The sequence below is a fragment of the Cuculus canorus genome, chromosome 2 (genome assembly GCF_017976375.1).
Source record: "Cuculus canorus isolate bCucCan1 chromosome 2, bCucCan1.pri, whole genome shotgun sequence".
Lineage (NCBI taxonomy): Eukaryota > Metazoa > Chordata > Aves > Cuculiformes > Cuculidae > Cuculus > Cuculus canorus.
In genome coordinates this window covers 49,540,375-49,563,153 of record NC_071402.1, presented here as the reverse complement: position 1 = coordinate 49,563,153, position 22,779 = coordinate 49,540,375, and the positions used below count along the sequence as shown (strand labels likewise).

At 40.2% G+C, this 22,779-nt stretch overlaps 1 protein-coding gene across 9 annotated transcripts in view; it reads right to left on the bottom strand.

The window, feature by feature from the left end:
- The window catches only part of OSBPL1A (oxysterol binding protein like 1A), an 85,333-nt gene that overhangs the window by 28,333 nt on the left and 34,221 nt on the right, over positions 1-22,779 (bottom strand). For all 9 annotated transcript variants that reach the window (XR_008448468.1, XR_008448470.1, XR_008448469.1 and 6 more), the window contains exon 16: positions 5,363-5,525. Coding sequence is in view for 3 of the 9 variants with exons in the window: in XM_054058258.1 (XP_053914233.1) it covers positions 5,363-5,525 (163 nt within the window). In the remaining 6 variants the exon portion in view is untranslated. The remainder of the gene's footprint in view (positions 1-5,362; positions 5,526-22,779) is intronic.

The window sequence follows — 22,779 nt, the reverse complement described above, 5'->3', positions numbered from 1 at the left end:
AAGCCCAAGCAGTCAGGAAAGTACTGCTGTACATCCAGATATCAGAGGAAGAGACACTCCAGCAGTGCAAGACAACTCGGGTCTCAGCATCCTGACTGACCACATGACGAGCTATAAATTCCTTCAGGGTAAAGATTCCACCTCTCTATTGAAAGAGCTGCTCAACTGTGCCAACAGTTATGACAAGAAAAGCATGAAGCAAACCCTGTAACAAAGCAAAGAGTCTGCCTCCTGTATGACTCTGTCCATCTTCTGTACCGTATAGGATTGTCTTGTTTTCACATGAGTCACAACAGAATTCCCTCAAATTGAGTTTCTGCAACAGACCCGAGGCTAGAGATGGAAAGGGAAGACCAGACTTCACCAGAACTGCTGACTCCTCTCCGATATACTTTTCTGCATTACAAGAACTTTTAAGCACCACACATGATCAGTTCTCCCAATGCTTACAATGCTGAGAGACAATTATGATGCTGGATTGAACTCAGTACCCGCAAACCCTTCCAGAGCTGTAGGCACCGACCAGACTGCCTTCTCCACAGCACATGGCTTACTTAATACATCAAGAGCATGCTATACAATAAAATATATGAGAAGAATGAAACTAGACACAGGTATAAGAAATCGCTCTCTGAGAGAGATTTCTCTCATTTTCCTGAGAAATGGCTCTCATTGAGAAAGCTCCTGCCAAAGGTAGCAATCTCCAGTCCCTAAACCCCAGCTACCTCCTTTGACCCAACAAGCATAACAGGCCTTGAGAGCCTGTTTCGGTGTCAGGGTGAACAAGCCTAGTATTGCATAGTGAGCACAGATTAATGGGCAACTCAGAGCTTTTCCCTGGGTACTTGCAGCGAACCCTTTTCTGAATTAAGATTCGCATACTCCCCCGCCTCTGCAAAAAAAAGATTTATATTCACAAGTTGCTACAGAGCAGCTGTCAAACAGATGACTAGGAGAAAACGAGATATTTTTTCTACTGAACCTAAGCGGGTGTGGGCTAAGGAGGGTGGAGAAAGAATAACAGGCCCTGTTCAGAAGCCAAATTTTAAGCCATCTTTGAGACAAGATCAGGCTGACTAGGAAGCACTCCAGCTTAAAGCCGGAAGCGTCAGGGTAACAGTAAAAACACCAGCTACATTTTTCAAGTGTGGGAGAGAAAAGGGGAGCAGCAGAAACAACGACAAACTTGACTCAAGACAAGTTTATCTCTTATCACAAGAACTGGTAAGTTCCAGGTTGAAAAGTTTGGCCAATGTATTTGATTAAAAAATACACCTAAGAAAGGTAGCATTTAACCACTGGCAAGGCTGGGTTTGAATTCTGACCAGGCATTTCCCATCTCTGAGATGCCCAAATGCATTCTTTTATCTATATTCAAGGTAACATCAACAGCTAGCACTGTTCTCACAGAGGTTATAGAGTATTTTTGTACATGCCCTAAAGAAGCCACTTGACAAAACTATGCTAAACACAGAAGGAAAGAGTAGTTAAGTTTCTGTGTTTTTGCACAACCTTTAAGTGAGCTGAGAACTGGAAACAAATTAGGAAGTGAGCAAAATCAACAGGACTATTTAAGAGCATTATTTATAAACATAGCACCAATTAGTAGTACCTAATATCTGAAGCTGTACTATAACAGGTTAGCTTTAGTATAATCTAAATATTCTTGTAGTTAAATTCTTTTATAGTAAGATCGCATTGATAATAAAACCATCAATACCTCCCTAAACACACACGAAGCTGTGTTTGCAGAACTACCCACCACCTCTCAGGCAAAACCTGTAAAATAAAAAAAATCAAGACAGTTCTAAGCTCCTCTGAAATTGTGTGCAATTTGCATCTAATCAGGAAATCTTATCTGCAAGGCAGAAATCAAGCATCTTCACCCTTTAATTCTTGACCTGCTCAGCCATTTTTCAGAACTATGGACTGACTCTGCATTTGTATTTTGTTTTCATATGCCTCCTGAAACCTGTTTACTTAGTCAAAGATAACTTCTCCAGCTTTCTAGGAGATACCATCGATCTCATTAAATTTTGTCACTTAAGTTCATTTTCCCTTCCCCAACCGACCCCCCTCTTCTTCACCTCATCCTGCTTTAGACATAGGAGTTAGACACATGTTAAGCATTCAATCTTGAAACAGAGAGCTCCAGCACTCCATGTGCTATCGAGCTTAATTACACATTTCCACCACTCCCATGATGAGAGGATCCGTGTGCCGGAAAGCGCTGTTAACTGACCTTTTGCTATTAGAGCTCAGATTAGTTAAATCCTCAACTTTACTGTTCTTAACACTGGCTATCATGCTCTGGTAACACAAAAGAGCTCCCATGTCCTGCAAATTCCTCCTTTCGTGCTCTGCGCCTACTGCTCTCCCACAGGAGGGATTTAGGAGTTAACTGCAACTGTTGGAAAGCACCAGTAACACCATATCAGTGAAAAATAAACAGGAGAGACTTCAGCAAACAAACTACTACTTTGTAAGTAATCTTACCACACCAAACATTTTCCTCACCCCAGTTTTGGAGAAGAAAGAGGCTATTTCTGTAATAGTGCCCACAGTTTCTACAAACAGAGCTACGCAACACAGACTTATCAGTGACCAATTTACTCTATGCCAACACTAGCAGGGAGCATGGCTCAGTTGGAGCAGATCTGCAAGCCAAACAGATGGTGCTGAGGACTGGTCTCTAGTTTAAGCATCATTTCTACTGATGTTCTCTTCAGATTAGTTCTACTCTTCCCACCATGAACTGAGAGTCCAATAGCAACCAGATTATATCTTCTGATTCACCTTCATTCAGGAGTCTGGTTCATGCAATCAGGTTGCTCTACAGTGTGAATCAGAGCATGATAAAATAGGGACAAGCAGACACTGCTGTGAACACATCCTTTCCAATATACCTCTTGTTCAAACACCCGATTTGGAAAGTCTTGCATTGCTCTGAATAGTCACAGCTAGTGATACTTCTGTTGAAGGTAAACAAGCAGAATTGTCTAATATACAGACACTCTTCTTTTTAAAAGCAAAACCACAGCAGTGGCTTCTTTTCAACCTGTCAAGTCAAAGCTAGTGATTCTTCAGCTCAGAGTGCAAGCCTAGTTATGCAATACTCTGGCTTCTAAATTCACTCCTACAGTGGAGATAAAAAAAATGAGAAAATTAAGTAAAAAACACGGCAACCTAACAGAAAAAAATACTGTCAAAGTAGTAGCCTTTTTCCACTGACAGCTCTTGTGATTTGTCACATCATTAAAATATATGGGTGTTTGCTCAATCTCCTATAGAGCCTATTAAGTCATTAATATGTCTATCCACAATTACTATCATTTAACTTAAAATACATTAGACTGCAATTCATGCTTAGAAGAAACTCCCAGTGGTTTAGATATCTGGAGTTATAAATTTTTAGCTTCTGAGAATTAGGTCTAGTCATTACTCTTATGACAATATCTATACTTGCATCCCCTGCCTCATTCACCCAAAGACAACCCCATTCCCAAACTCTGAGCCAGCATCGTATCTCCAAATCCTCTGCTCTCACTGTATTCTTGTCATACAGAGTCAAGAAGCCTTCTAACTGAGACTCCATAGACACGACAGAAAAGCTAGAGGGTCAGAGTTACCAGGATGCCAGCAATTAGCAAAAATATCCTACCTCGAACCCTGCCTACAAAACACTAAATCCTTCTGCGCTTACTTGGAAAGTTGTAACACATCCAGCAACCAGGAAAACGTTGCACTTCCCTTTCTCTAGCCCACTCCCTCAGCAAAATTCAGCACCCTTCCTCCAAACTCGTCTTTAGAGGCATGAGCCCTAATCCCTGCAAAGCACTTAATGTGAGCAACAGGGAGGATAACCGAAGACAAGCCTAATGTTGACAGTCAAGAAAGCGAGTCTGTCTTGGAAAATTATTTAAATTGCAATCAAGATTAATTACGTCAAGTAACATCTCCTGAAGGAGAGAGAACTGACGTATGTGTTTATATATACATGCACACGAAGAGCTACATATGCTCAACAAGTTTCAGTTACACAAACCCACTTGATGCAATTTGTTTGCAGCTTCAAGAGATAAAACCACCAGCTCTCCCAACAGAGAGGAGACCGCACACTTTCATTCAAGAAGATGTATAGACCACACCAATCATGAGATGCATAGACTAAAAGCTCTTTAAAGCTAAGTATTCTCTCCTATACACAAAGCAAGCCTGGCTGGAGAGACTACATTCCAACAGCATCAGACAAACTATTATTCCCTGCTTTGTTGTGACAAGCAAGAGCCTGAAGCCTTCCAGCAGAATTGTTCTTTTGGTTCTTGTTGAACCTGTTTCCAGTGTTCCTTAACCTCCTCTCCTCCTTGAAGGCTTGATTAATCTGTTACTGTGCCAAGTAGCAAAGTCTGCTGCTGTTGATTCACTGCATTCCTGTGCTAGTGCTATACTTAAGCATAGACTCCACTTTGCCTGCTTTTATTCTCTGCTTAAGTTGTGCACCACAAAACACCTATCAAGGAACACTGCTTTTCCTTATCTGTCAGAAGCATTAGACAGTTCAGTTTGAAGAAAAAGTAACCATGCTTGCTTGTGACATACGCCATCACAACGTAATTAGCTGCTACGGTTAAGACACTGTTCACCCTCAAGCTTTTCCAGATCCTTCATAGCTGCAGACATCTGTGTGCTGCAGGATCACAGAGCAAGAGCTTTTATTGAGCTGCATGATGCACAGCCTCTTTATACAAATGCGCACTGTAGTCATCTTATGCAGTTCAGAACTTCTAAAAATTATTACTTTCACCTTCTGCACATGAAAATATGAAAGTTAAACTGGAGAGCAGAAAGGAAAGGAAGATATTTCAGAAAGGCATGCAGGATTTTGATTCATCCTTTCCTTCCACCTGTGACACTTAAGGTATAATAAAGTGAAACAGAAGTCCTGAACCTCATTATCCCTCAGAACCAGTGATTTCTATGGATCAGTCTTAACAACAAAGCAAAAGAAAAAAAAGTCATAGACCATTCATGGAGAAGAGTCAGAAGACTACCACACACAGTTATATCTCCTAAAATAGGAGGCAAAACAGCATTGACTCAAGAAATTAGAACTTTGGTGGCTGCCCTGTGGCTTTGCAGCTTTTATTCTAATGTGAAACACTAGACTTCTGCAGGTGAACTCAGGCAAAGTTTTAAAAGCCTGCTCATAAAGCACATGAAGTGTTTTCCTAAAATTAGTTCCACGTTAGAAAGGTAGAGATTTCACTTAAAGTGCGACTGTTCCCACTATCTCATTCCCCACCCCCACCACATTCACCACACATGCCAGACACACGCTCACATTTTAGACATTATTACTTACCTGAAACAGCATCATAGAACTGCTCTTCACTGATGATGCTGAGAGGTGGAGATCCTTTAACCAGCGACTGCTCTAGTTCATGGTGTTCAGTAGCTAGTGTCTCTAATGCTTCTGACAAGATCTTGTTTTTCTCCTGCTCATGCTCCAGTTTCAAATTCCTCACCTATAAGTAGATACATGTATGAATAAAATCCCATCTCTCCAAAGAACGTGTAGCTGGAAGCTACTCAGAAATAGACTCTAATAAAAAATAACTGGCAAACAGCTGGAACTGAATCCACACAGATTAAATGAGACTATTACAGTACTTTTGGGATGACAATGAGGTTGCTACTCTGCATTTTCAGTAGCTGAGAAATATGACAAGATTATAAAGTACAAATCACAATTCCACAAGTGAATTGAAACCAGATAACTACACCTCAAAACTGAGGGGAAATATTTACAACTTCACTTGGATGACCTTAACTATGGCATTAGTGAGTGGTTTCTACACGCACCAAGCTCCTTATATTATAGTATGCTCTAACTCGGGCCAAGCAGCATCATCTAAATTGAATTACAGAGCAAATGTGAATGCTAGCTACAAATAACTGCAACTGAGCCATGAGCTGAAAACATTTAACCCTGAGGATTACAGAAGAAGGTTAAAGAGGAGATTCCTCTATTAACTCATTTAACATCGATATAAACAGCCCTCCTTCCTCACTCCCAAAACAGCTTACAGAAGAGCCAGAAGCTGACAAAAAGAAGCCCAGCCACCAGATGGTGGATGTTTTTAAGCCTACACGTGCAATCAGCTCCAGAGGATGATGTTATCCACATCTTGAGTCCAGGATAGTAACAGGAGAGGCAACATGTCCTTCCTATTTCCTCCTCATTTTTTTTGCTGGTGCTTTGCCACCTCCACTCTGTCAGTGGAATGGAGAGGGCTGTAGCTGAGGGCTCAGGAATGGCCTCTTCTCTCAGTCCAGCAAGGCTTTAATGTGCTACTTCTTCAGCCCTCAAATTGTTGGCTCTTTTCTCTTCCTTCCAGTCCCTTTTAAAAAGCATTTCCTATGACTGCCTTGTCCTCTAGTTGACTCTCAAAGGTCAGTTTACAACTTGAATTCCCCTCCCTCTAAGAGCATGCACAGACATGACAATCTCTTCGAACTGTTAAAGGGAAAACTTACTTTCCTAAGCAACTTACACATATACTGACATTACCTTTTAAAGTCCCATTTATGAACTGTTCATGTCTTACCTGGTTACATTTTACACTACAGCTTTACTGTGTAGGCTTAGAGGCCCCTCTCTAATAACAGATGATTCAGAGTCAGGTACAACTGAGAGGATGCAAATTCAGAGGCTAGAGAGGAAATATTAAAGCAGATCTACCACTTCCAGAGAAGAGTTTGGGCTGGCAGTTAACATATCCTCTGGAGAAAGATTTATGGAAGAAACTGTCACCCCCTCAGTCCTGCCAAATACTAAATCAGCTGGTTTGGCTGCCAGGCACTGAGTGTAAAGGGGCAATCCAATTAAATGATAATTAAAAGAGCATAAAACTGGGTTGCTAATTGAAAGCAATAAAACCAGTAAGTCATTTACTGTCTAACAGTTTTACCCTGAACAAAATGAAAAAAATCTGGACTAGTTACTGTCACTTTCATTTAAGGTGCACCCTGACAGCACCAAGGAAGCCAATTACTACAATGTTTCATACAAATCAGACATGTCACTGCAAAAGAGCTGTTCTTAAACAGTTTCTGTAGGGGTTACATTTTGTATGCCAAACAGTTAAGGAATTGTCCGTTTAGAGAACCAGCACCAGTATTTCATTCTTGAGAGAGGGAGGGTAGAGGATTGAAAATAAAATGGCACTTGTCTTTCTTAAACAAAGTGAAACCAGTTGTTAAAATGGTATTTGCCTTTCCCCTCCCCCCCTTCAGTATAGAACATAAAAGGCATTTAGTTCAAATGTCTTATTTTGATAAATTGAGCAATGCAAATCTTTTACTCAAAACTTCAGTTTCAATGTCATTTAACAGCAAACTGAAAGAAAATTTAAATATATTAACAAAACCCAGGTGAATTTTTTTGCATTCCCTAAAAGCATAGTAGTGTGACTAAACAAGCAACAACAGAAATAGGCTTAAGGTAACACTCCCACCCCACAGTCTATAAAAGACTTCAAGGTTCCCCTGCCCTATACTAATGTACGGCTATTCAGAATTGCAAGAGATATCCTGGAAATATATCTATTTTCAGAAAATAAACAGCCAGCTTTACAGTAAGGTTCACTTTTCCGTGTACCTTCACACTTCCTCACTGCCACACACTTACTAGCAGAGCAATTAAATACTACTAGTACATAAAAAAAAAAAGCTTTTAATCAGTTAAATAGGCAGCACAACGCTAGCCAGAAGTTAAGGAAACAAGAGCATATTTAAGTTTGTTGCTTATAACCTTTGGGATGTTAATTCACATCTGAATGAGCTGGTTTTAAAGCAACCTTAATTCAACACTTGGGGCTGGAGATTAAAGTCCAGCATAAAGCTTTGGTCAACAGTACTGAGCTTGAGTGGACACATTCAGAGAACAGAGGTGGCTCTAAAAACCTCTGCAGCCCAGTACTCAAAGGTCAAGCGTTTACACTAGCTACTCTCTGAAGGTAGCAGTCTAGAAATACTGTCCCTAACTATATCACATTCTTAGGCATCCAAGTAGTTCTCCAGTGTCAATATGACAACTAATGACAAAATATAACGGTAGTAGAACCATCTTTTATTTCACCCACAGAAAACCAACACTTGCTTGTGGACACAGAGCTGGTACAACCTTTGTGTACTCTACTTAGAAATAGAGATATCACTAGAGAAATAACCTTTTTTGAAACAAGCACGCTGTTTATTTTTGTTTTAAACAAAGCAGCTTTAAGCCATACTACAATTTTGCCAACTTGCCTTTCATTATTGACAATTTCTCCTAAAGCCTCCTTGCATTTTCCTGCAAAAGCATGACATTTGTGTTTTTTTCCTAGAACCACACAATCCATTCTTCCAGTCTTAACAAGACATGCAAGCAGATGGGCACTATTTTCATACCCTAAGTTTACTGATCAATGCAACTGACCAACTAGGTGATTTCCCAAAATGTAATCCATAGATGGCTATAATGCATAATTTTGCCATATTCAATTTTTCATTCATAACACTTGGCCAATGATTAAGTTCTATGGTGAATTACTTCATCTTCCTGGCTACTCCACCACAATTTCTGGAGATAATGCTTCAGCTTTTCCCCGAGGGTTTTTTTTTGCCCCCCTATTCTGCATTTCTAAACTGTAAGGTTACTGAAGGAACCTCCAGAGCACTTTTAAAAATGCCTATTAACACAAAATCTTTAAAACCTCTGTATAAAGCAGGAATACGAGCATAAAGTGACAAAGACAAGTGCTTTCAGAACTGTATGCATTTTAACCTATTAAACTGGATGCAAGCAGACTAACATTTTTTGGTGAAATATCAGCCGCCTTCATGAAGTTGCATTAACTGAATACCACACTCTTACACAGTGCTGCAAGTATTTATATAAGGTAGTAAATATCACACCAAAATGAGACGCAGGTATCATTGTATACACAGCTCTGGCAATTCAGTCTGAGCATAACCAGGAAAATATCAGAAGAGACGTTTTACTGCCAGCCTGCATGAGGCACAGCTTGTGATACAGCCCTAGTTCCCATACCTTTGGTTAGTAGTGCCTGAGCCGAGAAAGGGACAGATGGCAATTCATATGGTACTGGGTTCAGCTCCTCATCCTCCAGCTACAGAATGGCTTGTCAGCTTTGATACCTGCTGCTGGTCCCTGCAATGTCAGTGCCACCACAAGAATTCTAAGCTCTCCAGAGCTTCACAGTGACAGCAGCACAGAACAGCCTAGTGAGGCCAACTGAGTTCCCAATGTAAAACTGGTCAACCTTCCTACTTTACCCTCATCTGCACAAGAGCAATTACAGTTACCAGGAAAGTCATGCTTGTGCCCGCACTGGTAGATGAAGATAGTTGAGATCAATCTTGTTTTAATCTCTAAAGAGAATATTAGTCAAACTTCAGATTTACAATCACTGATGGAAAAAATCTATTACAGCTTTGTCTCACAGAAGTAAACAATAACTCAATCATTAACTTCACAGCTATAAACAAAGCTATAACCTGATACACCAGCACAGACCCCAGACATCAGTATCCAGGTCATTGAAACATTTTATTTAAAAAAAAACTTTTCCAGTTGAAGAGGTTTGATACCCAAGTTCTGGTAACTGATTTAACTTCTGGTTTAACTGAATGGGAATCTGCTTCCAGCAGCTTATCATAAATAAGTGAGTCCTTCGGGCTGCAAGCAACGAATTGCAAGTTTAAACTGTAGAAACGAGTTATTTTAGCAAACAGGCCTCTATTTACGTTGCGTTTTTGGTTTTTTTTTAAAAAAAGGAAAGCAACATGCTATTCACAGACATTTCTGTTGTCTTTCCATGCTATCAGAAATCCTGCTAAGCACAAAAGCATGGTGGTAGGTGGGAGGCCATTAAAAGGCACCAAATCACTAGTTTTCCTTTTCTTTTGCTGCCCTTTTTTTTTTTTCCAAAGCCTGAAGTCCTGAACTATATCAGCACAGCCTGTAACCAAGGCTTCTCTGTTCATCCTGAAGACATCTCAGTACAATACACAAAATACTTCCTTTGTTTGGTGCTGGATGCTTTTAATTTAAATTAATGCTTCACAACAGTGGCACTTTTGTAGGGTAGGAAAGGGTCACACCACTGTACGCCCTGCTAATAAACGATCATCTCAGCAACATGCTATTGCAGCTGCAAGTAAATCCTAAAAACAACACAGCAGGCAAGGCATAGAACAAATACAGACACCTCAACAATATGCAGAGCTACTTGTTCTTAACATAAGGACAGTAAATTAAAAAAAACAGCATACCTTAGGCTCTAGGTTCTCTTTGACAGGGAGGGGAAGGGACTTCACAACACTGAAGTGCAATTCAGTTGAATTTTACTTTCAAAAGCCCTCAACTCCAGTGTTCAGAATAAGAACACCCAAAATATGCAGACTTGTATATGCACAGTTGTGTAGGAAGGAAGAACCACCTCTTTCACATGGCAACCATCCGGGGATCCAAAGCCAAACTCTGTCAGAGTGTCAGTACACTGTGTACCAATTCTGCTCTGCAGCAAGGCGAGCGCAGAAAAGCAGCCTATGACACCGCTTCACCAATGTTTCTGACTGCTCAGAAGTGGGATTTTGGTTTTCAATATGAATGGCTTTGTCCAACTGCCCCAGAAATTCCATCCTCCCCAGAATGTCACTGCTTATGGGACACTTACTATACAGCAAAACACAAGGTGCAAGTTCTCAGTAGCAAGCTAAGGGCTAGGCTAACACTTAGCTGGAAATCAACAGAGAGCCAAGGAATTAGAAAACTGCTACTACAGTAGGACTGAGTTTTCTGTGGACATCTCCTGACATTTAGAAATATAATCCTGCTTTCTGTAATGAAGTAAACACCAATCAAACCTGTCATTTTTTTCACACTGTTTATATGACACAGTTTCTGGGTTCAGCCACTCCAACAGGACACACTATCCTGAAAGACAGAACCTTCAAAGCTGTGTTTTGATAAATTACACTGTAGAAAACTACTCAGGAGGAGCACTAGGAATCCTAAGCAAGTATTGGTTCCTTTCTTCTGTGGTCTTCATACAAAAAAATCCCCTACCAAAACCTATGAGGCTAATAGTACAAACCACAACCTCAGTGCAGACAATTTGATGTTTGTCTATTCTAACCGACAAGGTTGCATGGCTGTAATTTTGCTGTTAGTACAATGCCATCCCTATTGCGTGCCTCCATGCATAAGTCAGTTCTTTGTGGTTACCAGTTTAAACTAGTACTGAGTAAATCTGTTATGCTTCTACATTTAACGCAGAATGTAAACTACAGAGTTTCAAGACGAGTCAGGCCTGCCTCCAGGTCTTGGACAAAACCTGCTTTTTCATTTCATTATGGAAGAAATGTAAAAGCTTTGGATATCTCTCCACAAGGCATATCTGTTTATAAATAGAACAGTTCTATATATTTTTGTTAGCTAACTTTGAAGAATGCTAATGCTGCACTTACTCTACGGCATCTGCTTCTATAAAGTGCTTTTAGATTTCTGCTGTCTAGAGTAGGACCAAGTTGTTGCCCAAGCTGCTACTGAAGTGAAAACTGAAACCAGCTGCTCTCATATGGAGCTCTCATTGTTTTAGCCACATCTGACCTTCAATACCTATTTTCTTTCCGGAAAACTTTTAAGGCAGCTAGACTTTTACCTCTACTCATAGGACTTAACTCCCACTAAGTGCATATTAGTATGATATGAATATGTATAATTCTGCTTTTTTCCTAACCCTCCCCCTCTCCACCTCCAAAAAACAGGAGCAGTTTTAGTTTCAGTATGTTCCTTTGCAAGCACACCTCAGGTATCTGCCAATACTAGAGAAAGGAATGAGTGCTTTATGAATACTCCTATGACACATCATAAAACTCCAAGTGTGACAGCTCACCTTAAATCAAAAAAAAGTGCTTCCAAACAGATGCAGTCAGTTTCATGAACACATCACTAAAGCATGTAAATATTTTAAACAAAACTTCTGGAATTCTGATTCGTTTACACATAGGCCTTTCCACACAACGCACCCCTGCTGACTCACTCCCCACCACCATCAACTACAAGGAACTTATGGCAAACATCTACTATCTTAACATATATTAAGGCCCCATATCATAATTCATTTGCAGTAAACTAGGTCTTGTAAACTTCATCGTAGCCTTGTCTCACCCCAAAGTACAGAAGATTGATTTAAAAAAAAAAAAGTCATGCTTTACTTCAACTGTTCTCTTGCTTAGGTTTTCTCTCTGTGCTATAAGCTAAAAATAGTTAAAAATATAGTTAAAATATATTTTAACTACAGTTAAATATAGTTAAAAATAGAGTAGTTAGACAGTACTTGCCAGTGACTTGAACTACTGCTAGTGCAACTGCTGAAATGCAAAACAAGATGTGATCAGTTAATCAAGGAGGTAAGCTGAGCTCACCGATGATAGGTAAAGGTTTACTTACTGTATCACAAGACGGCATCAGTCTTCATCTCAGAAGTCTGGCCAGCTGACTTTACAGCTACAGCATCCAAGTACTACATCTTACCAAGATCATTGAACTCAAAAGACAGAAAAAACCCCTCAGATGGCTAACATCACATTTTGCATTCTTTCTCTTATGTAGGAAGCCACCAATAAAGTTCCTTTTCATACAAAGGCTAAATGACCTCAGTGCACACAAACAAGTCACATACATACCAATTTGAAGTCCTGGTAATCTATTCACTTACACCCCAACTCAAAGCCTACAGAGGAAACCAAAGACTTCGCAAATCAAGTCATAAGACTCAGTCATTCCACAGATTAACACAAGGATTTGTTGTTGGTCAACTACCAATGTTTACTTCAAAAGTTCAAGAGGAGGAGTTTAGCAGAGTTGATCTGAAAAGGCTACATTTCATTCTCCTGAGTACAGTTAGAATATTTCTCAGTATTTGATTTATTAATAGTAAAATTCTGCTAATGAAGGAAGAGGACCAGACCTGATCATTACATTTAGAAAGAGTGGAACCACTGCTAGAAGCAGCAGCCAAGATACTGATCACAGTGAAGAAACTCAGACTTCGACAGTATCATGTCAGCACAGAGACATCAAGGCAGTAAAAGAAGTCACTCAAGAAAAGAGCTAGAGATGCTGAGAGCGGTCACCCTTATGCCAAATTAAGTGTATTATACAAACTCATAATTCAAGACTGCCTGGTTTAACAGTTTCTGAACTTTCCATGTACTAGGGACAAAGACTGTTTGCCTCTCACCTTTCCTTCCTAAGACACACTTCCTCCTCAACACCGAGCCTGCTGTTTTCCTTCCCTTCTCCTGTTTCCACATTTGGCTATGTTGAAGTCTGTTTATTCAGAGGCCGATGAAGCACTACAGTTTTAAACTGAGAACATGTTGCGGTTCTGAGCCAAGAACCCATCAAGAACCCTGACTGCAGGAACAAACTGTGAAGACCTAATTTCTGATTGAAGATTAGAAAGATGGTTTTGGCTTAAAAGCTTGGGTTCAGGTTTTCTACCAAAAAAAAAAATGCTTTCTTTAAAGCAATTCTACACTGGTCAAGACTTAAGAGCTTTTTTTCCATTTTGTTTCTGAAGTGAGACTTAACAGCAATTTCAAGTTATCCACTCAAAAAATATTTGTTTTTTAGAGGACTTAACTGTGAACTGATAAGTGTCATGAAGTCTGCTTAGGTTTCAGAGCTGCAGAAGTTGTCAGTTTCCAGAGTGCATTATGTCCCTACTCCTGTTCCAATATTACGATACTGATCAGGAAGATTTCAGGAGTTCATATAAAGAAACCACCTGATTTTGTAGTTTTCTGTTCAGTATTGTTTCTATTCGGAGTAAAGCTGAAATTAAACATGGCTGCTATTCATATCTGCCAACAGCTTATGCCAAAACAAGCTGGGACTGAATGACATCAGCAGTGATGTACACATTTGGGAAGCTCATTTCAAGCAGCAGAGCTACAAGATTTATAGAAAAAAAACCCCACACCCTAAAGACATTTTGCTGCCGTAGCGAGACAAAGCATTTATTTCCTCAGAGCCAAATGCCACAAGTAACCTTACCAAAACTAAGGGTCTCATCCAAGCTAAGGTATTAGATGGATGTCAACAGGATCAGAACAGTATATTGCTGCATGCTTTCAGATCTAGTAGAGACTTTTTTTGCATCTTTTCCTTTGAGCAACTCTGGAAATCTTTGAAGTTTGCAGGTCCCACAAACAGACCAGACTTTAAGACATAAGGGTTCTTAAGAACACAGACAGGAAATATTTCCTTTTTATTCTTAAGGACTGTTTTGAAGATAGATCTTAAGGCAGCTTCAATCTAACTACTTCCCTTAAGTATTTTTCAGCACACCACTAATTACTTTGATCGGTCCCTTTGTATCCTATCCCATCCTTTTCTCCCCATTTGGCCACAGCAAATGCATGTACTGATGTTTTCTCTTTTGAGGCAACTGTCATGTTTTTGCTATGTTTTTGTTGGCTCCTACTGGCTTACTAGCACTGCTGCATAACTGGACGCATTGACTCAGAGCGAAACCAGCTTCCTATTGAAAAGTTAACACTTCTGAAGCTGGTTGTCTGTTCCTCAAGCTCCACATTCAGAATCTTGTTAATTATTCATGAAAATTAACACACAGGTTTGGTTTTTTTTCAAAAAGCAATTCCAAAACAAATATGCACGCCAAACAGTTATCCAGCATTTATGAATAGCTTTGTCTTTCTTACTAGCTTTCACTTCATTCAGGATGCTAACCAAACCAGTTTAGAAAGTTAACTCCTACATAGGGCAGAAATCAACAGCAAGTATAACAGTGCTAGAGTTCTGATCTCGAAGAGCAATCCACCCTGGAAAACATTTTCATTTGCTAGAGCTCAGAAAAGGCTCTCCTCAGCTTTCCTACATTGGAATTAGACTTCAGAGAGACAAGTAGCAGAAATTCCACTTCTACTTCAGATTTTAGAAGGACTTGCAGCATTACGAAGTTTCTCTTCTTAGGAATGATTTTCCTCTCAGAGAGGTCACTGCTTTGACCTTACTCTAAAGCGGGCAACAGCCAGCAGACAGCTAGGCCCTGGGGAGACTGAGGATATGTCCTGAAGTTAGAATATGTCATATAGAAGTTCATCATGCAGTTCGAGCAGACGTAACTATGCTTTAGGCTACAGAAACCCAAATTGAAAGTTCACCACCTCAGATCAAATTAGCAGAAAGACATTTGCATATTGAGAATGACATCTGAAATGCTGCCTCCCAGTTCCTACTTCTGTTATAAATAATCAGTAGATTCTAAAACCACAACAATTATCCCAAAATATGAAAAATGTGATACCTACTGACCATATTACAGGGAGACACTATAGAACACTACCACCACCAGGCAGAACAGCTGGATAATCCAAACAGTCTCACTCCATGGAACAGATCTCTCCTTAAGAATGAACTCAAATACTTTTGCCCTTATCTGAAGGGATGATTGTTGGTTTATGGGTTTCTTGGTTTTTTGGCTTTTTGTTTGGCAAGTTTGGTTGGTTTTTTTGGCAGGGGGTGGAAGGAAGGCGAGGGTTTTTATGTTATTGGTTAGGGACTTTTTTCTTTTTTTTTACACTTTTTCTGTTGCAAAAATAGAGTGTGTTGCTCACTGCTATTCAGGTCCTCCTCATGCAAAAAGTAACTAAAGATGAACTGAGTAGCTAAAACAAGCCTGTTTCTCACTGAGATACATACTTAACACTGCAGTGAAGCTATTTATTAATAAATCTTTTATTTATTAGTCTGCAATATGCAATCCAGTAGCTTCTACAATTCAGAGGAAAAAGTGGTCCAAGATTAAACTTCTATAACAGTAAGTCCTTATAAGTTCCCCTAAAAACCACTGGTTTCTAGAACAAAACTAGAAGGTATATTTCATGAAAGTCTAAATCTAAAAGGAAGACCCCAAGGAGAAGCAGGATCCAACAGCCTAGAGTGACATTTTGCTTTTTAGACTCAAATTGTTTGTGAGAGCAAAGACAAAAGCAAAATACACCAACGATATGTGATCAGCTGATCTGTGACACATGATTCGCTAAGTTGTCTAAAACTACTGTCTGCCCTGGACTGCCTCTTAGGTAATATGTGGATGTCTGAGGACTGCTCAGCATGAAGATAAGGCTCAGGGTGGACCTCCACTATATAAATTCTTGAAGGGAGAGCACAAATACAACAGCACTAGGCTTTTCTCAGTGGTCCCCACTGACAGGGCAGGAGGCAATGGGCACAGCTGAAGCACAGGAAGGTTCCTTATGAATGTCAGGTAACAATTTTTCACAGCGAGGATGACCGAGCACTGGCACAACTTGGCCAGGGAAGTCGTGGAGTCTCCAACTTTGGAAGTACTCAGCCATCTGGACATGGTCTTGGGCAACCAGCTCTAGGTGGCCCTGCCCGAGCAGGGTTACTGGACCAGAGAACCTCCTTCCAACCTCAAACATTTTGCTATCCTGTGACATTAGAGCTTAACCCTTAGCCTGAAGTGTGGCTTCAGAACTGAAAAAGATACAGGTTAGACAGAACAAGATTTCTATATCCAAAGGGAGATGCAACTGTCTGTTGTTTCAAGTTGCCTTAAAAGGCTCAGACAACTCATTTTCACCTTAGTTTTATTTGTCTGACCTTGCAGCAAGGTGTTTCACTGGAACAACAGACAATCCAATTTGCATGCATAGCACAATACTTCCACAATTATTAGTCTTGTTGGCATTAACAGTAAGGTATGAAGTATTTATGTACACAGATTATCACATTACCTAGGAGCTACACCATTCCCTTGACAACTTAAGGTAACTGCCCACCACAATGATAAACCCCTCATGTATGACTGTGCCCCATTAGTTCATGTCTATCAGTTCAAACTCTCCAAGTTCCTGCAGATGATTCTCTGCTACAACAGACCTGCACAAGGCCTAGAGGGCTGGTGCTCTGATGAATTAAATTGAGTGTTTCCAAACAAGGCGAGAGCCATTTTGTTCTCCCTGCTCTTTCCTCACCATAGCACTTAACTCAAAAAACGGATATGAAATAGTTACACTATTAAATTTCAAGATTAATAAGAAGCTGTATTTCTATTCAAGGGTCAAACAACAGATCTAAATATGCTTATGTTGTGGGAACAGCATGTTCTGGAGAGTTTTGTTCTGCCACAGCTAGATTAAAAAGTTTATAGTCTGTTTCTGTGATTAAACTGATCTACTTCAAAGCTTCATATTACCCCTACATTATGATGTACACTGCAGATTTTCTACACAGTAAGGCATGCTTTAAAGCCATTCTCAAAGTCTCCTAGTGTACCTATGGATCCAAGAGTTACTGCATTGGTGTCCAAGTTTCAACATTAATAATGTACCAGTGACAAGTATAACAGGGGGAAGAGGAACATTCCTATGCAAAACCAGTGACTGAGTCCACATTCATATTAAGCCACTTGGTAAGGTTAAGCTACACCAGCAGACTAAGCACACTGCAGGTGTCACTCCTAAATACGTTCTATAAAGATTACACATGAAGGCTATCCTTACATAGCTGGACATCCTCTTATACCGGACTCCTCAGAATATTCACAAATGGTTACACTTTAATGCTAAGAGGCCCTCTCTCTTACCACTCCTTTGCAGCAACATTCAGTTCTGCTCTTTCCTAGAAGCAGAGCAGCATATCAGCTATCCTTTTAGGATAGCACAGGCCTGCATTTCCCATTTGTACATGACACTAAAGACATTTATTTTTAAAGTATACCACCTCTTAAATGCATCAGTAATAATGTTAAGAACAACACAGGCACTCCAGAGAAAAAAAGCTACTTATGTTCTTTGATGACCAGGCCTGGCATGTACCTTCAGCGAAAATTATAATCCCAGTGATTCATTTTCCATACGTAAATACTTTCTAAACACAGCTCATTTGCCAATTCTAGTGATAAACTCAGTGACTCAGCAATCAACATACACAAATGCATTCCCTCACTGGGCAGCACAGCAAGCAGAGATAACACTTAATATTAAAACCAAAAAAGCTTTTAAAGTCACTAGCAGTCTGGGAGAGAGAGGTCAACAAGTACATGTTCCTTTCATGAGATTAAAAATCAGACAAGAGGTCAAATTCCACAATGGCTAAGCTCTATTACAAAAACCATCTCTCTGAGGAGTCATTGACTAAAAGTTGACAAAAGCAGTTTTGGTTGAAAAGCCATTACTGTAGCCAGATAAAGTTTAAGTAGGTGGGGAAAAGAAAAGGACAACCTCCCCTTGCCCAATCACCAGTTAGTACTGTCTAATTAGGAGATAATCCATTTTATTCTACATAGCTAGAAGACTATGTCATGGAACCAGAAGTCACTAAAACTCACCAACTAAAAACAAAGAACAGCAGAAAAATAAATTTAGTCTCAGTTAATTTTCTTTATTCAAGGAAAGGCTACCCAACTGCATATGGACAGACTACTAGGCCATAAGACAAGAAATCTGAAATCATTAACATAAAAGGATGCCAAGTAAAACATACCAAAAATCCCTCCGAATGGCAAGTTTAAGATGATTTGACAACAATAAAGTGACACAAAGCCTTAAGTTACTTATGCTATTCAGGGACAATGCCTTTAAAACAACCTCACACAAAACGTAGAGGTAAAGTTAAATATCCTACTTAGCTCAAAAGCAGATCTTAATATCCAGTACAAGACAGACTAAATGAAATGTTTTTCATGTGTAGAAACAATTTGTTATTATTACTTTAAGAAGCTAAATTTGTCAGCTTTACAACAACAACAACAAAGCATTAGAAAACCCCTACATTTCAAGAAAGGTCAAGGAGACTACATCTCCAGAGAACTAGTAAGTATGGGACCACTGTCACCCACTTCAGCATTCTGATGTTTCATGCTAGCTGAGACAAAACCTGACCACTCAGCCAGGCTGCCACAGCAATCCAGCATACGTTAAGATAAAAAACTGAAAACAAGCTGATCAGCTTTAAGGTGCCATTATAAAATCACAATGACATTAGAAGGATAAAAGTGTGAACCCTTCTCACTCCAGTTTGTTTTACAAGCATGAAAGAGAAGAAAACTAATACCCTCATAACAGTAAGTAGCAAGAACACAAAAAGAAAGTTCCCATGTTTCATATCTTTTTTTTTTGTTCCTCTCCACCAGCTTACCGAGACAAGAGCACCATTTTTCAAGTACATTCATGGAAAACAGAATTGCCAATTGCTGTTTTAGAAGCTTACTATATCAAATATTATTCCACTAAACTTGATTACTCATTGATCTTTCTTCTCTGCAGCCCTCAGCTAAGCCTCGTTTCTCCATGTTTGTTTTGGAAGACTGCAGAAGCACAGTGAGAAGAGGCCTATGAATGGATTCCAAGTTAGTTTACACAAGTCTGCTTACCAACAACTGCCAAGGAAAAGAAAATCCATAGGCCAAGCTTTGAAAAAGCATTAACCCACCCTGAAAAGTTCATGAACAGGTTAACAGTATGCTTTGAGTTGGGCAATGCAGTACCAAGTGGAGAATGCCTTCCAACAAGCTGTGCAACTGGCTCTCACACAGGCTTGCAGAGCTACAAGTCAGCAAGAGTTTGTCATTATAAATTAGTGCATCATCTTGGCCAATAGATTATATTCAAGCCTATCATCAACTATAAGGAAAATGTTCTCTTTTCAAGTGCATACTCAAGAAAAAAAAACACAGGTGGGACCCTGCAGCACTACAGAAAGACCATCATCTTCTGTACTACAGTAATATCCAGGTGCCCTTCTGTCGGCCAAGACCATCTGCCACCTAGAAGTCTTTTGTATATGGCACTAGACCAAGGATCTTATCAACTGCTTCAAAATTTAAGGATTCTGTCAACACGCAACACTAAGTAAACATGGCTGCTTTTCTTTTCTCTTTCCCCTGAATGAAGTCCCAGTATTTATTATCTTAACAAGCTTCTGTCTGGGCTGTTGCTTAGCTTCTCTGCCCACTTTAGTGACCTACTCACTTGGCTGTTCTAGGAAAGTCTCTGAAAAAAGTTAAAGAGCATAACTCCCCCACCTCCTAAATACTTTTAACTCAGTAAACCTTCTCTTTTACATACTACTGATAGGGACGTTGTCTTCACAGACCTGTAGATCGCTTTCTATCAGCTAGGCTGTAGTACAACAGCAGAAAGAAAATGCTTCCAGAGGAAGAACACTATGCCACCTGCAAACATTTCACTATCAAGTTCCTCTAATTTGAATACCTCATGCTTAGAGCTTTAGCAGATGAAAGACCTGCATATACAGCACTTAAATTAGTAAAACAAAAATCATTAAGACATGACTAGAATTGCTGATGTTCTCGCAGGAGAAACAGCTTGCGAAACAACTTTCCTGTTAGTAGCTTGGTTCTCTTGTATGCCATACCTATACATTATTCCACAACGTATTACATCCCATATTCTTCTGCATGAAGGAAAAATAGCAGCCTTCATCTAGGTGCCTGTTTGAGCATAGAGAACCTTCCAATTAACTTGTTACTTCTGAACAAGTTTCAAGCCACACTAGGGATTTCTAGCACATTTCGTCTCATCTGGAGGGAAAGAAATAGGGTCAAGTGAGACTTATATAGCCAGTAAAGATTTCCTTAATGCAAACACCTTGAGTATCTCAACACCAGACACTTCTTGCTATGTCCATCAGCTGTCTGAAAACTGCTCTCCTTTCCTAAGGTTGATGGGCTGAACAGCATTTCAGTTGTTTGGGGCATTGCCTACAGGCCTTGACACACAGAGGTCTTGCCTTGATTTTCAGTATTTTCAGCAAGAGCCACAAAGCAGAACACACAGAATTGCTGTTGTGCTCCAGTGACTGGAAAGAAGCAAAACAGATGGGGCTCTCATCTGTTTCTAAGTATAAGGTGAAAAGAGCAGAGAAACACAGGCACCAATTTCATGAGCCTAAAGACTCCATGGTTCTAGGCCTAGTGTAACAGCTAGGCAGGACATAGTCCCCTCCAGAGCTCTTAATTAGAAATCCTGAAGTTAACTTCTTTCTTATCTTTCTTAATTTTAGTCAAGACCCCTACCACCTCTCTATTTCTCCTCCTCCCACACCAAAGGCTCCCAGGACCTGACAGATTAATGCAGTGGATTATATTGCCAGGTACCAGAAAAGGACTGCTGAAGAACTCCAGGACTTTTCCAGACAGATTTTCACAGAACGCCCTATCATTAGCTCTCCCTTGACTACAGTCTGTCATCAATGCTCCCCTCACCTTCATTCCAACAAGGAATATAAGGATAATTTTAAAAAGGATAATAAAAAGCCTCATTATGGAGTCATCTGGACACAGCTTACAGGCACCTTCTTCAGTCACAATCTAGTAAGGCAGTAGGTATAGCAGCCATTCTAACACATTTCCCAGATCACGGACCTGACGTGTATTAAGGACAACTACTTGTATCAAAGAGCACATGTGCATTCACTCACAAGGACAGACACACAACCCACTGACATTCAATTATGTTTCCAAGACATACGAAATAAACTAAGTTCCACTGAACTTCTGGAGATTAATATTTCCTAGTTGAACTGCACGCACATTTTTTATTTACAGTACATAAATAATACATACAGGAGATGTTTACCGTGGCATAAGATGCTAACTAAATCCAAGGACTATGAACCACAGTATTTTGACCTTTAAGCTTATCATTTTTACAGAAACATTTGCTATGACAAGTTCTACCTAGCCGAGTATAACAACCCATTCAAACCAAGAAATGAAGAAACCTTTTCTGAATCCTTTATCTCATCAGCAATGGTTTTTCAACAGCTTGCAAACAAACCTCATTTTTAAAAAAAAAACTAGAAACAATGACAACACCTACAAAGGAAGATCAAAGCCACAAACAGACTACAAATGAAGTCAGCCTACAACTGGTATTTGTTCTAAACTCACGTAATAAGAGCTCGTAATTTACTGTTAAATATAACCTTCGTCGGTGAAAGCGAAACTTAAGAGTCAAGATACTCATCAGTACACTTTATCTAGCACTGGATAATGAAGCAGCAAGCTAAAAGAAATAAAGCCGATTTCTTTAAAGAATACCTTTCCTATCGGTTTCATACAGCTTCAGTGCAAGCAGTTCAAGTACTGGAAATGAATTTTAAACCCGCCCAGAAAGACTGGCAGAAAGAACAGCATGCAAACACTCTTAAGCTTAACTCGCTAGATAAAAATACCTTAGAATATCAAAGAATCAGTCCAGAATCGAAATGCTTTTCGCACGCAGGCTCTGGTATCTGCTAGAAATAGCGCAAGGGAAGTCCTGCTCCAAAACAACACTCGCTAACCTTGTGCCAAAGTCACTGCAGAAAACACTCCGAGCGCCACCGGCTCCGACACAAATAAACGCTCAGATTAACGCGATCAAACGCTCGTGCCGAACAACTAAAAAGTACGAAGGAAGAGCTATCCGTGCCCATCCCCGGTGGGCACAAGGGCGCATCGCAATGTCAAGGAGCCACCCCGCGGGCGCAGGACGTACCGGGTCCGCAGGAGCCGCTCGCAACCCCGCTCGCAGCCGCAGGCGCTTCGGGGCGGCGCTTCAGGGCGCGAACACCGCCCGCCCCGCCCCAGCACCGCCCCGCCAGCCCGGAGCGGGGCCGGGCGAGCCCCAGGCACGCCGCAATGGGGT